This window comes from Notothenia coriiceps, unplaced genomic scaffold (genome assembly GCF_000735185.1).
Source record: "Notothenia coriiceps isolate Sejong01 unplaced genomic scaffold, NC01 NC01_scaffold00037246, whole genome shotgun sequence".
In the NCBI taxonomy this organism is placed as follows: domain Eukaryota; kingdom Metazoa; phylum Chordata; class Actinopteri; order Perciformes; family Nototheniidae; genus Notothenia; species Notothenia coriiceps.
Genome location: NW_011369947.1, coordinates 13813320 through 13829078, shown reverse-complemented (window position 1 = coordinate 13829078; position 15759 = coordinate 13813320). Strand labels below are relative to the sequence as shown.

Genomic DNA, 15759 nt, shown 5'->3' with positions numbered 1-15759 from the left:
GGTTGTTGCATGAAATCACATTATATATAGGAGAGAGGTTCATTTCCTTTACCGGCAATTGAGGAACATTCTAGTTGTAAAAGCGAGAAGCTACAATAGGCCTACTAAGAAAAGCATTATCCATCACATTAACCTTTAGCCCTTTAGTCTCATAACAGTATACATTTTTAGTTTGAAGGCAATCTCATCATCTCATTTGCAGAGCAGTGGACCATTGTTGATTTTGACGTGTGCTAAATATAACTTAGGCTGTCACTCTGCGAGGAAACAAGAGCGAGTGCGGTTGGAAAGTATCTCACCACAGTCACCTTTCCACTAAGAGGAGAGGAAAAGTACATGAGTATTCACACAACACTTTTTCGCTCACATATATAATTGTTATGTTCGTGCATTTTTTGAATTATTGGCCCTGTTGTCAGTGGTGGAAAGTAACATTTACAACTTTTACTACATTTTGGATGCATTCTATTACTTCACTAAATTTGTTTAACGTATTTCATTACTAGCTACATTGCAGGTATTGAGATATAATACAGATTATAAAACCGACAAGTCAAATCAAGCAATCTGATTGGTTTTTAGCCGTGATATAATGAGCGTATATCACGGGTAGAATTGTAGTTACTTTTCACAACAAGTCAGTATCCCTCCGCGTCGGAGAAAAAGCTACAACCGTTACAACTGTTACATTACGTCCGTTACGAAACTAAATAACTAACAAAGATGGAAACATGTACGGGATAATGTGCAGCAAGGACTTATTGACCGTTGTTAAGGACGCTCACATCTGCAGAAAGAAGTCCGGTCGATTTAACTGCATACAGTTGGGCTGAACAGTAAACTGCATGCAAGGGCCGAACCACGCCCCTTATCTGTGATATAATGACCATATACCACGGCCTGTCGTGAGCTATTGCTTAAATATGAATCAACCAATACATCATTATGTATTATTATAGGTTAAGCTACTCTGCAGTATATCCAGTTATTTAAATAATCCCCACCTTTACCAAGTGCCACATTGACATTAATGCATCAATAATAATCATAACACGAGCCATACGGGAACATTAGTAGTTTTACTTTTTGTACTTGAAGTATATTTTGGTACTAATAGTTTTACTTAACTACTATGTAAAAGATCAGAGTCTCTTCCCCCCCCCTGCATGTGTTGATAAATGAAGACACCAGCCGAGCTGTCATGTTGAAGCTTTATTCAGTAGTAATATAAATGAGTTGAATCAGCAGACAGTGAGAAGCACCACTGGCCCCTCAGAGAATGACTCAATACTTTTCACATCATGACCCACTTGTTAAAATCACTGAACAAAAAAAAATTAACACAGAAAGAAAAAAGGGAGATGAGCTTCGTGACAAAAAGAATACAAAATAGGTGGAGTGATGCTGAAACACTGGTACACTACAGGCATGTTTTTAAAAGCAGCTCACTCCACAAGCTTGAGTTTAGATAAGATGAAAGTGCGCTACAGTCTGCAATGCTCCTTCACTTGATTTCTGCAGCTACAGCAGGTCGAGTGATCCCTCTGTGCACTTTGTGACTAGTTCACATTGCAGAACGTTTGGGATTAAAACACAAAGACAGAGTGGCTCAGAATCAATGAGTTTAGAGATCACAACAGGAGAGAGCCGGGTGTAGAACTGCATCATTTAAAAAAACCTTACTTTGAACACGTGGAGGACGTCTACAGTATGTGTGAAGACATTTAAAACAAAGACAACGTGAAAATAAATAAATACAAGGGGTTGAGTGAATGATATGGTCTGACCATTGGAATATACAACACGTTTGATTGTAGTCATGGTATCAGGTACAGGAATGTGACTTTGACAGTGTATTAAATTTGATATATTTAATAATATGCATCTGTTAATATATTTATTACATCCTTTTCTAATCACATTACAGATCCTGCTGGCGTTTGAGTTGCAGGGTGAGAGAAAGATAGATAGAGGGGGAGAGAGAAAGAGAGGGGCACATAAGTTACTATGGGAATGTGCAGGGGGAGGGAGGGAGGGAGGGTGGGGGGGTTTGGGTTTAGCAGGAGACCTCCATGGTCTGGGGTCCGACCTGGTTGTCCAGACCCCCGGTGGCGCTGCCCTCCAGCAGGCTGTTGAGGTTGTTGCGGCTGCGACTGCTGTCCATGGAGGTGATGGAGGAGGAGGAGGCGGTGCGGGAGCGAGCCAGCCGAGTCATTCCTGCTGTCGCCACTGAAGAGAAGAACACATTGATATTCAGCTCACAGCGCGCCGGAGACAGTGTGGGAGCGAGGGCTGCACAGTTTGGGAGGAAGGACTGGGTGCGATTGTTTTCGAAAGATATTGCAATATATTGTTTGCTCTTTTAAAATAACAACATATTCTTCTAGTCTTTGTATGCACCATTTACAACAAAGCAAATTCCTCCTATGTGTAAATCTACTTGGTAATAAAACCTATTTTGATTGTGATATAATTTGCGATATTAGAGGTAATTACATTTTCTTTTTAAACATTATTCAAATGATCATTAGTAAATGCTTAAATGGTCAAGGTGTTTTTTCTTTTACAGGGTGCGTACCCAACGTGGATCTTTTATATAATACTATTTGTAGGCTGGGATTACTCCACAGCACCACAATACTTAACATAAACAATATTTTTTTACATTTACCAAATATTGCGCTTACTGTAATTTGGATATTGCACCAGTCCATATGTTGTGCAGCCCTAGCATGAACACTTAAAGATACACAGATGCAGCAACAACAAAAGTGTATAACATGCAAACCAATCTCAAATATGACGACTAAGTCAAAACAAAAGTAAGATAAAATAATTGCATGTGTGTCCACTGTTGACAAATAAAAATATGAAAGCAACACAACAGCAGAACACAGCATTGGCAATCCAACTGAAGTGAGGGAGGAAGCAGCAGGTCATGCAACAGAGATAGGACACCTGGGATCCATGCTGAAAGGGCAAAGTGAACTCCTACAGGGAGATGAATGTGTGTCAAAGTGTGCAAAGAGATGTCTCCCTGTGTGTGATAGCGACTGTATCCTCCACACTGAGCGGCTGTCGAGTTCCAATCTGAAACAGCGCTCTCCGGAGAATTTCTGCATACACTGACATTCATCCACCCTGCAGTGTTTAAGGGCCTTTGGGGTTCAAAGCATTCTAGTCTGGCAGCTGCTCGAGAACCTGATACCTGATTCGTTGCTCAGGTGACTGAGAAGAACGTAGGGAACTGTGAGCAACCATTAAAGAAGGAAGAGAGGAAGAGAAAGGGAGACATGTTGAATTGGTGCGTTGCTTTTTCCCTCTGACTCAGACTGAGGCTCTGTCGCAGCTCGTGGTCGTTGAGGGCAAAATAAGAAATCTGTTTTCTGTCAACCGGTAAGAAATCTTAGCGTGTGCAAACTAGAAATGTTCTGTACTCTATGGCTGTTTCTCTTTTGCGTTTCACACTGTGGCAATGTGTTAATGAGGGGAAAGCAGCTTTCGCTAACATGCTGAGGTGTTGAGCTTTTTCACTTCCCACACTTTTCTCTGCGTGAAAACACCTCGTTTTAATCACTTTTAATCCTGCAGTGGCATTTCCTCGACAGGGGGACTCGGTGGCCTTTAAAGCAACACTGAGGCACCGGCATACTGCCTTCACCCCAGGGTGCCTCCCACAGTGAAGGGTTTGGGAACGGGAGAGAGCAAAAGAGAATTAGCATGACAGAAGTACACACACACACACAGACAGAAGTCATCTGTATGAGCAAGCAAACCTACATTAAACATCCATCCGTCTGGTTTGCATTTTAGAAATAAATGTTTTCTTTGCAGATGAATGACCTGAAGGCCTGTTTAAGTATGACTCTCTAGAAAGAGACGGCATCATTAAACAGTTGTGGAGGGAAAAGAAAAATCACACCAGGCAACAAAACAGAGGGTATTTTCTGAACTGAACAGGAGTGAATTGTTCTTCAGCGTATCTGGAGTGACTCTGTCATTTCAGTCATGCTTGAAGCACTCAGGCCTCACCTACTGAGGTTTGTGGGGACCACACACTGCAAAGAGCAGAGAGGAAACTGCGTTAGCATCCAACGCGCCGTTGGGCTGCCTCTCCGTGACCAGCCTGACAAAAAGCCTGTCTTTTCATACACTGCTGGCCACAGGCCAAACCCCATCAGCAGGGGTGTTTAGCCACAGCTCATACGAGCCTGGAGCCAAAACAATCCTCATTTAAGCAACTGTTGGCAAAGCAGTCACGTCAACAGGAAACTCTGCAGAGAACATTGAAAAACCTCGACCACAAACACGTCAGACCTAAAAAGGTGTTGGCCTGTAAACAATTCTTGGACGTTCGATATAGATTCGACAAGTTTCAACCGGTATCATTTTGTATTTTTGTTTTTTTAACAGCAAGTAGCAAAAGACATGTGCACTTACTGTAGCCCATTCCCTGAACAAAGTACTTGAAGGCCTCAGCAAGTTTCCCTGGCTGTGAACAGATGAAGGATCAAAGTTAGAAGATATATTAGATGAAATAAATGCTGTATGAACAAAAGAAACCTGTAAAACGAACCTGCACAACTTGGGGTAAGCCTCCACAATCAGCCATCTAGAAAAAAGATCATTTTAATGAATACATTTTCTTTTACAGCCAAAGTAATTACATCATATATGTATCTGTCAACAAATGAATAGCTTCACCTTTAGCAGTGTAGTCTTGATTGGATTTAACCTGGAATTACACTCCACCTAAAGACAGAAATGAGAAGCTGAGTTAAAGAAAGAAAAGATAACAGCAGAGCTTCTCCCTGAGATGAACAGTGTGACTCACCACAGCCTCCACAGCAGGGGCCGTGTCACCGACCACCAGCAACGCAGGGCATCTGGACGGGAAGAATATGAAACGTAAATATCTTCAAAACATGGCATTTTGAGATAAAAACATTTTATTTGTGTCTTCTTTGTCTCAAAACCTACTTTAGTGTTTTAACTGTGTCCTCGTTCAGACCCACGATTGGCCTCTCGATATCAAGGTCCTGACGGCTGGTGCAGGGAGACAAAATACGATTAGTTATTCAGATCTACTTTTCCACATCTTAGAACAATGAAATGTGATGGAGACACAATACATGTGTGAACAAATGGACAGTGTATACTAATGTATGTTATCATACTATTGGTAGGAGCCACAGAAGAGGGCCAGGTTGTCCTGGTTGATGTCTTGAGCGATGTGGAGGCGGTAGGTCTGGATCAGCTCCAGGTTGTCGGACAGCTCATCCTGCGGGAAAGGGCGGAGTAAAACCTCAATGAAATGTGTCTTTCAGACAAGCTGTTGGATTTGTATATCCAGTACGTCTAGCTCACAAAAAGATTGAGAGAGATTTTTTAGGCCGTCACTTAACCTGCACAAATACGACAAAAAAAAGTGTAATGGACCCCTGCCTGTGTTGCCAGGCAAAGAAAAGTCTTGGAGCTCCTATGGATGTATTTAAATGAGTTAAAAATTGGCACCTTTCTATGCAAATGAGCCTCAAAGCATGAATAGTCCAATTCACACAGACCAGGGCTAATGGCCATGCAGTTACAATGAAATGTTTTAGTGCCTACAGAGATATGAAGGTTCGTTTTTAGGGCATTCATGATCATAGCACTGAATGATATTTCTCGTGTCCTTTCCACACGGCGGCGTGCGTTGAAGCTTCAACGCTTCTGCCCATTCACTTTGAATGGGGTGACGTCACGCTTTGCCGAACTGCATTGTGGTTCCGTCGCTTCGCTTTGCTCGCTTCAAAAGTTGAGCAATGTTCAACTTTAGCAGCTTTGACGGAAGCGTCAGCCAATCAAATCATACGCTAGTACAAGCTCTAGCCAATCAAACCGCGTGTTTGTGTGTCCGGGGCGGGAGATTCATGTGATTGGTTGTTGGTCGAGTTTCAGACACGTCCACCGGTAAGCGTCAACTCACGCCGCCGTGTGGACGCTGCGTAACATGTAAAATAATGACTTTGTCTTTTACAATCTCAAGGAATGCTTCTGAAAACAGCACGGACAGACTGAGATATTAAATCCCAAGCAGCGCACTGTGACCTTGCCCTAAGTCTTAAATCCCTTGCCTTATGTTTTGAGGAATGCCTCTGTACCTCACGGGTCAGGACCTTTAGCTTACGGTCTGAAAATGTCCTTCCTCTCAGCTACCGTGCTGCCTGCTGTGTTCTTGGTGCAAAGGCTCCATTTATTCGCAAAACATTAGCGGCAATTTATTGCCAATCTATTCTTCTTGAATTAGCTTGGGAGTGTGTAATCCACATGTTACAATCTACCAGTGTATCTATTTGACAGGATGACAGAAATAGGATAATTAGTAAATGCTCCTCATAAGAGCGAGATGAAGCTAACTGTCTAGGGAAATCAGGAAAAGCCTCTTGAGGTTCAGTAAGTGTTTCAAATTGTCAATGAGAAAGGTCAAAGCACATGAAGAGTGAAGTAGTGAAGGAGAGACTCACGGCGCTGAAGTGGTGAGACATGATGATATCCACCAGATCACTGGTCCATCCAGACAGCTGCACAGAGAGGAGCATCCAGGTGAGAAGACGGGGACAACAGCTGGTTTATCATTTATTTATTCATGAGGTTTATAAAGAAGTGTATTCACTGATTTCATGTTGGATTTTGACATTTATAAAAGAAGACGATACACAAAGAGGCAGCATTATGTTAAAGAAATAGTAATATTGTCTCTCTGTCCCTTTCTCCATCATTACTGTTACTTTCCATAAAAAACGAAGTCGTTATTTTTTAGTAAAGGACGTCATCTCTCTATCATGTTTCTTTTTTTACATTTGGCTTGGTTGAGCAAAATAAAAACAAAAGAACAGATGAAGCGTTTTGTTTTTAAAGTATGTGGGACGAAGGTCATGTCAAGCCCACTCCTACATAACTGCGCTCAACAAAAACACGACAAAGAATGTTCTCACAGTCACACACAAACCATACTAACCACACTCACTAACTAACCCACACACACACACGTTATTGTGACCCATCTTGTTCTGCACTTAAAGCAAATGATTACACTCAAACTGAAACTGAAATAAATGAATAAGCATTAGTAGTGATGTTTGTTGTACTACACTTGAATATGTGAAATGACAATAACGTTGAATATAATCAAAAAAAGTTTGTCCAGTCAAATAAGAAGCTTACATTTGATTTGAACTTTGAGTACCCGAGCACTGCAGGTATAATCAAATGAAAACAGGATTACAGTCCCTACCTGGGTTTTTCATTACATTAATCCAACACTTGTTAATCTTACACTTTTCTCAAGTTCTTTTTAAATCTTAGTAAAGACTTTAAGTTATTTTACTCATAACAATACTGTTATTATAACAAGTATATAGTGAGTATAATCGGTGGCTCTGAGTCAGCACCCAGTATTATATCATCTTATTTAGTTCTTGCATTATATATAATAAACTATGCTAAGCATGAATGATATACAACAGTGAGCCTGAAATAGTGTGTTTAGGGTACGGCATTAATCAATAACAACCTGACAAATGGCAGGAAACTGAAATGGCTGCTCAATTATTCAAGTGTGCTCAGTATAAATAGCTTGATGTTGCAGAGAGCACTGAGGATGCTGCAGCGGTGATACTGACCTTTGAAGCGGCCCAGTCGATCCAGCCCTCGGCACAGGGGTCCACATTGATCAGAACCAGACCCTCCACCAGGCTGGGGTGGTTCAGCTGGGGGGGAAGGATGCATGTCAGGTCCAACTTGTTAAACATTTAGATAAATAAGATATTCCTACATGGGCGTATTCTTGCATTATGCGTCCTGTGGTGCGACTACAGCTTTCACGCTTGTATCAGGGTATATGCAGGAATCCTGAACTCAAATGGAAAACCTTTTAAGACCTTTTTTAAAGACCCTTTCCTACATTTTAAGACCTCATCGCCACTTTAGAGTTTTAACCGGTTACCTTGGGGAAACACTTTACCTCACATTGACTATATACAGTATTGATTGTCCTTCCTCTTTATCTTCCAACCATTTGGACGCAGACTTGCATTTCCCCATAACGATGTTGTTTAACAACCGGCGTCAACGGACCTTCACGGGCTATCAAGCAGTGAGCGTGCGATGTCCTGTTCAGATGATGTCAAATCCAACAGGATGCCATAAATAAACTCCACAGAATCACACTACACACCTACGCAATGATTACATTCAGGCAGACTGTAGAATACAACCTCTTTGGACAATTTATATACTTATTGAAAAAAAGCTACAAAATGTAATACCTTGGAAAATGCAGTTTAATACTTTTTAATAGCCTTCATTTTCGCTAAATTGATTTATCAACTTTTAATACTTTTTAAGACCCCGCGGACCCCCCGTGTATAAACTTACAGTGTAGTTTTGTCAGTGAACTAAAATCATTTTGCCTACCCGATGCTTCATCTTCAAAATGAAAACGTTGTAATCTTATTCCCCAGGGTTTTATGAATAATTTGAACAGTGCCCACACAGATTAAATCCACTGCAGTGTTCTCCTATATGACATAAAGTGAAGAATGTCTGTTCGTTCCAATTAAGAGACATAAAACAATGCGATGGAAAACTGGGCTTCTAAATTAAGGGGTGCGGTTTTGGAATAGCCTGAAAACAGAAAGAGGATGTCTGGGGAAATCTAAGATCCATCTCACTCGGTGCTGAGGGAACACTGCAGAGGCTGCTCTCGACACGATGCAAATGCAACAGCTGCTATAAATCTATAAAAGGGTAAACCCATTTTGTTCCAAGGCGGCAGGAGCAAATGCATTTCAGAATCAATTGTCTTCTTTAATTCTAGACTAGAGCCGACTCTCCTTAGAGAAACTGCTGGTGCTCCTGCTAATCCTGTTCCCTTTTTACCCCAGACCACCATCCTCTCTTTCTATAATTCATCTCTCTGTCACTTCTGGCTCTTTCTGCTCCATTGTACAAATGCTTTGAGTGCAGAAGCAAGACGTAAGCAAGTGAAAAGGAGAGAAATCGCCAAGGTGATTCATCTTTTCGGGAGTGACGGCGAATGCAGCAGACTGTGGAGAGACCTGCTGGCCTGTGTGGGCTTTGATGGGAGGCTTGAATGTTCAACAAGCTGTGTGGCCTGAAATCCTACAGCTATTAGAACAGGCGAAAACAGATCGGAGGGGGAGAAATAAAGGGTTTGAAGATACTCTGGTCCTGATGGGGACTCACTGCAAAGAGCGAGAGGATGTAGGCTCCTGCTCCCACGCCGATGCCGATCATGCTGTTGACCCTGCGGAGAAACCATTGGTTACAGCGAGACTGTCGACAAATGGTCAATTAATGCACATGATCATCGATCAGCTCAACACAGGGCACACTCACTTTAGCTGAGTCATCACAGAGGGCAGCATTTCAGCCAGCTCCTCCATGGTGGGGTAGCGATAACTGGAAACAGATTAAATACATGAAAGTCGATGTCAAAAGTGAGTATGAGGTCATTTCATCACGTTTGAATTAATCAAAAGGAATTGAGTTTATGACAAATTGAAAAGCTCAAATCAAGGCTGTGCAATTAATCGTATTTTAATCTTGATTTTGGCTTGCAACGATTACGAAAACAACGTAATCGAAATAAAACGATTATTATATTTTTTTATTTGTATTGGTTTATCAGTTGAATTATACTTAAAGTTCAGGGTAATCAACTGTTAAAAACATATTGTTCAAATATTTTTTTCAATAAATGGATGTTTTCAAAGTAAATGGATAATCGTGATATCAATTATTGACCCAAATAATCGTGATTATGATTTTTGCCATAATCGCACAGCCCTAGCTCAAATGTTTCTTTTGTTATTAACAGGATAGGGTTCCATTCTCAATTGAACAAATGGATTGCAGCATTTAAAACTGAGTCTCCATTTAAGGGAGTTAAGTGCGTGTGAAACCCACCCGCTGGGGAAGGGAGGGGCACCCTCCTGCTGCCCGGGCGCGTCCACGTGAACCACTGCAAAGTGCTGCGTGATCTCCTGCATGTCCTCGTAGTTGAACAGGGTGTTGAAGCATGACTTGTCTAGAAAGGGAGAAAGTTAAGGAGATGAATCGTTGCAGAGGAGCCATGTGGGACCGTCAGAAGCTAAAACTAAACGCTGTCATCACATCCAGGACATTGTGTATCGATGAGTCTATTTTTGGCGGACTCACGGTTGAGGCCGATGTCGTGATAGGTGAGGATGACGGGTCTGTTGCCCTTGGGAACGCCTCTCATCGTCACATGGAGAACGCCATGGGGAGTCTCTATGTCATGCTCCTGCAGCCACAGAGAAGAAGAAAGAGAATGGGTTAGGAATGATGTGCGTATTCGGTGTAAAGAGAAAAAGCTTAAACAGAGGACGAAGTATTCCCCTCTTTTAATGTGACACGTGAGTCGTCTGATACAGGACAGCCAATGACGGCACATACCAATTTGTTTATGGCTCAAGTAATAAATAAACAACAATTCTGTCTTTGAAGCCTTATAAAGATTTGTTGCCCCAAAACTCCAGCATTGTCCAAAAACTACTACAATCATAATAAAAGGAGCCATTTGGTGTCATATCTCTTTGCAGTTCAGTTATTTTCAGCTTGCCAAACTAGCAGAGGAGTATCGGGAACTACATCCTTCCTTGAGCATGCTCAGTGTTGCTGAACAACCCATAAAGGATCACTGGAGATGCAGCTGAGGGCTGTTTCCAAATCTACAACATGTGTCCATGTTCATTGTAGTGGATGTCATCAAACGCAATGGAACAGCGCTAATATTTGGACACTAATGGAGCTCTATTGCATTGAGAGACGAGCTACATTCGCTCAGGCTGCACACACAATGTTACTAGTGACATACGATAGTTTCAGCTTTGAGAAACAATTACCACAATGCTTTATCAAGGCTGGAAAACAGCAGGTTTCCTTAAAGCAATCAGCCATTGTCGACAACATTGGAGTCTCAGATTCAGGATGCAAAGCATGCACCTCTCCTCCAGCACACATTCCTTGTAGCCTTGGACAAACAAAGCACCGAATATAGGCTCACTGGGAAAGTCTTTTCAGTGCATTCATCCGAGGGTCTGAAACTCACAGTGCATTCACAAGTATGACTCTGCAAAAGTAAAATGTCTTTGCAGAATCCATTAAAATTCCAAGCGCTCACACCAGCTCCCTTCCCTACATAGCCTTGGTTTGAATATCTTCACCTATCCAACATGAGCAAAGAATACATTCAATGGTTTTAGCTGACACCCACTGGAAGACTGTGAAATGTGATCAAGATAAATCAGGGGGATTAGTTAAAAGATGACATGGCAAAGAAAACGCCGAGAGGCCATCATGAATGTTTCATGAGCCAGTGATAAAGGAAGTGACATAACGGGAAGCGATAAAATATACAGGAAGTGATAAATTCAGAATCACAGCATCACGAAAACACACCCAAGGTCAGCATGACATAGCTACGTGTGTGTGTGAGTGTGAACTGCACGGGCGTAGCCGAGTGCCCGTCTGGTCTCAAGGCCCACTGGTCATCAATAATAAAGAGAGCGTGTGCGGACGAGAGGCACCGGTTACGGCTGACAGACACAGAGTCCGACTGGGTCCCCCTCCTGCTCGCCACTGCAGACATTTGTCCCATGGATGTGTGTCACACTCTCCACAGAGGTGGTGAAGCTACTTTCTCAAGGACGAGGCTGCAGCAATATACATCTGCAATCTGTAGTGGACACAGTAACACAAAAGGAACAAATGCTGCTCTCGTCAGCGACCAACTCAGATATCCTCGTTGTGTGGGAGTTGCTATAGAGATAAGGCAGTGGCACAAAACATGAAAACCATGCGAAACGCTCACAGTCTGTGTGCTACAATGTAACCTCTCAACCGGAGATGGAACAAACCATGGAGATACTGTGTTGCGGACAGTTAGCCTTGCACTTATCGGAGACCTTTCCACAGGAGATAATGAAGTGACTCTGCAACCTCGGCCTGGTGGGGGTGCAGAACAACCTGTAATAGACTCAATTTGCTACTGCAGAATTGTCTAGCTTTGACACAAGGACAGAGTCAAGGGCACTGGAGGCTTTGCTCTAAGAAACAAGGCAAACGCACGGGTGCAAACGCAGGCCTTCTGTCATGTACTGAACATTCGCTGAAGAAAGCAGGCAAGTACGCCGGTCCAGAGATAGGCAATACATTTAAAAAAAGGTGATGGGAACCTAGTGGGGGGGGGGGGGAGATGATTAGATACAACTAAAATATAGCCTGGAAGGTGGTTTGGAGAAAATGGAGCGTGAAAGCAGGGACAGAGAAAAAAGAGAAGACAGGAGGAGTCCTGTATGACTAAGAGAAGGATGCGTCTTGAAACAGAAGGGCCGCATTAATTTATCATGCCTTTCCAATCATGTGCTGGCAAAAAGAACAAGAGGTAGAGAATCATGAAGAGAGATTACCCTTTATTTATCCATTTAGCTCCTGGCATGGTGACATAGCTGTATTGATCTGGGAGTGCTGCCTCCCACCATTTACTTTCACAGATACATGTGTGTGTACACACCGCAGCATCTCAAGAAATCAGACACGGGGTGTGGCGGCTGGCCTGGACAGCTACAGAAGGAGAGCACTGGAACCCTTTTATTGTCTTTAATACATCCATGGCGACTAGTAGAAGGACAATAAGTGTGTGTGGATGTTTTAGGGGCAGGTGAGAGAGGAATACAGAGTAGGGGGTTGTGCTTTGAGGAGAGGGGCTTCATGAGGCATTTGGGTGTGTGCTCCCACCATCAAGGAGGGTGAAGGAGGTTAAAAAAAAGGAGAGCAATGTGTCAGTCTGCTCCTCTTCCCGCAATCCCTCTCTTATCAATCCCTCCTCCCCCTCCTGCCTGTTTTCCACGCCCTGCCAGGACCGGCATCAATCTCACCAGAGAGCAGCATTACAGGGCAAGAAACACCAAGCAGGCCCCCCATCAGGGTGCAAAGGAATTCAACGTACACACAGGATGCAACACAGACACACATGTCATGTGTACTGTATGCATGTTCTCCAGCGGGATCATCCCAGGTACATGTCCCCCTACTCTCTTTGCCACAAACACAGCCCCCCTGCCTGCAGCACACATCATGAAGCAGGGGGAGGAAACTGCTAACTCTCTGCACAAAGTCTCTGCAGCAGTGATTTTTGTCGTGCAGTGTGTGTAGGGGGTGAGTGACCTCCCTGCTTGTTCTACGTGATAACAGAATTAGAAAACACAATGCTGGCACTATGAGCCATCTGCAGCCGCTCTCAGGCAAAACACGCATTCCTGCAGTTATTGAAAGACCTGAAAATACTCATTTGAGACGCACTGGAACACGCAACACAGAACGACCCCACTGACGGCACGTACACATCATCATCATTTTTGTTGTGGCGTTTGCAGATTCAGAGACACTNGACACTGAACACATGCATCTTTCATACCCTCACATTAAAATGCACCACTGCGCCCTGAGCATGTTTAGGCTTTGCAGACCACACACACGGGCGCTGTGACACACACACACACACACACACACACACACACACACACACACACACACACACACACACACACACACACACACACACACACAGAAAAAGCCCAAAGTCACAGCCGTCTGCTAAAGGTGGTGACAGGCAAGCCAGGAAAGACCCCCACCAGCTTTTCCCTTCCCAGAGCCAGCTGCTGTCCCCTGCTTTAGGGAACCCGCACAACAACCCCCCCACCACCACAATATGAATCTGCAAGGACCAAGCCAGGTGTGTCATAGCAGGCAAGATGCATTTGTCACTCACCACTCCATTCCCAGAGCATGCAATCTGGTCCAGGTCCAGAATAGCTGACATGTTTTCCCACGCAGGAGAGCAGAGTGTTATGCTATGTGCAAGTGTGTGCTGGGCAGCTCTGAAGGTCTCCAAGAGCAGGAGGAGGAGGAGGAGGGCGGGAGTGTGATAGGAAGGGAGGGATGTGAGGGTGAGGCAGCAGCGACAAGGAAGACGGAGAAGAGAGGGAGGAGAAAGACACAGCAGAGGTAAGTGAGGAGGAGATGGGTAAATAATCTGAATGGAAGCAGAAGAAAGAGGAGGGGTCGGATAAGATGCAGAGAGAACAAGAGAGGATGTGGGAAAGAGAGCAGGGAAAAAGAGACCGAGAGGGGGAGGAGAGTGAGACTGCAGTTTGTGCTTTGTAGTCACAGCGCGTCCGTGCATCCAGCCACCGGTGCGTCTAATTGGATTGCAGCGGGTCAGGTGGGTAGAGGGAGAGGGGTGGCGCTTAGAGGAGAAAAGAGGAGGGGGAGGGTGGATGGAAGAGGGGGTGATGGGGTGCAGAGGCAGACCTGGAAAACAGGCGGGCTGCTGACGTCACAGCGTGATAAAGTGGAGAGAGAGGAGGCTGACTTTGACAGCTTCCCTGGGCTGCATCAGCAAAATGGCTGCTGAGATTTAGCAACAAGCGCCCAGATTCACGTTAGCTTCACCTTGCTGAGGGGGGAGACAGTGAGTGACCTCAGCCTCCGGATAACTCACACCTCAACACCTCAGACCCAGATATAACCTTGCAGAAAAGAGTAGTGTAAAATGCAGCATGCCCCATCAATAGCTCTGCTGCAAATGTCACTGCAGCACTAGCTCCAGTGTTCATCTGGGTATTGATATTCAGCAGATAACCCTCATTATGTTGCAGGCTTACTGGAAAGAAAAACCCACAACGAGCTACTATTTTTATACCCAACCCTACATGAGAGGATCCATTTCCTCTGAACCCGTCTCTGAATCATTTGATCCACATAGTTTATTGATCTACTCTCCTCTGTCATCTGCTAGCAGAGCAGAGAGTCACGCTTCTGTGGGAGACAGACAGCTCTGTGCAGCCAATAACTAACATGCAGACAGCACAGAGTGGGTGGGCTTACAGAGAGAAGGGGGACTTCATTGGTGGGTTGGTATAGCAGCATGTTTGGTTGCAAACTCTCCTCTAAATGTTCCCTGTCCTAACCCACAGAGGGTGCCACTGACACACATGTAATGCATGTATTTCAGCAAATAAACACGATATGCAGACTAGACAAACAATTTAATACAGAAAACATAAAAAAATAACATCTGAACTTTTGAGGAATCCAAATACATATGGATCATATTTATTTTTGATGCATGTATTGCTTTCCCAGACACATTTTTTTAATTTTGCAGTGCATGGTTTGCAAAAAACAAATTGTTTACGGTGTGTTTATTCAAGGCACATTGTGGTGCGAACGAGCCTCATTTGACGTATACTGTGACGTTACACCAGATTATGATGTTATGGGTCACATCAACTCATGACGATTGTGTGTGGGACTGAACACATGTTTACCGTTTCCTCGACAGAGCAGGAGCCTCTTTGTGTCACACACTGACTGAATAAAGGTCACACACTGTGTCATTGTGTCTCAGCAGGACTCCGCAGTCTGAGTAGCAAGACGGCCATGCAATGACGCTCGGATCTGCAAAGCTAGTTCTAGATAGAGCTTTGCATCGACACTGCCAGAATCTGAGGTTTATTACCTCGAGTACATCAATTTGATTTGATTCTAATAGCCCAGTATTACAGATCACACATTTGTCTCAAGGGGCTTTAATTTGTGTACAGCATGCAACGCCCTCTATCGTTAGACCCTCACAGCGGACAAGGAGAATCCCCCAGGGAAACCCCA

General features: G+C 43.7%; 1 protein-coding gene across 2 annotated transcripts; it reads right to left on the bottom strand.

The window, feature by feature from the left end:
- Positions 1-1199: 1199 nt before the first annotated feature.
- On the bottom strand, positions 1200-14232 carry LOC104965856 (protein NDRG3). Of its 2 annotated transcripts, XM_010794888.1 has the most exons (16): positions 13859-14232; positions 10225-10330; positions 9973-10093; positions 9403-9465; positions 9250-9310; positions 7665-7751; positions 6507-6563; positions 5178-5281; positions 4981-5046; positions 4835-4886; positions 4705-4752; positions 4577-4612; positions 4441-4492; positions 3209-3247; positions 2050-2229; positions 1200-1748 (listed from the first exon to the last, which is right to left on the bottom strand). In XM_010794888.1, exons 1-15 carry the CDS (start codon positions 13907-13909, stop codon positions 2057-2059), a joined length of 1116 nt encoding a protein of 371 aa, XP_010793190.1. In that variant the 5' UTR covers positions 13910-14232; the 3' UTR covers positions 1200-1748; positions 2050-2056. The 2 variants fall into 2 exon arrangements, with proteins under 2 accessions (XP_010793190.1, XP_010793191.1); XM_010794889.1 differs by lacking the exon at positions 3209-3247 and having other exon boundaries at positions 13859-14231.
- Positions 14233-15759: the final 1527 nt, after the last annotated feature.

Coding starts and splice junctions, on each gene's coding strand:
- LOC104965856 (XM_010794888.1), bottom strand. CDS start 13,909: ATGTCAGCTATTCTGGACCTGGACCAGATTGCATGCTCTGGGAATGGA. Junction 9,311..9,402: donor TCTGTGATGACTCAGCTAAA/GTGAGTGTGCCC, acceptor GTTTCTCCGCAG/GGTCAACAGCATGATCGGCA. Junction 4,887..4,980: donor GACACAGTTAAAACACTAAA/GTAGGTTTTGAG, acceptor CTTCCCGTCCAG/ATGCCCTGCGTTGCTGGTGG.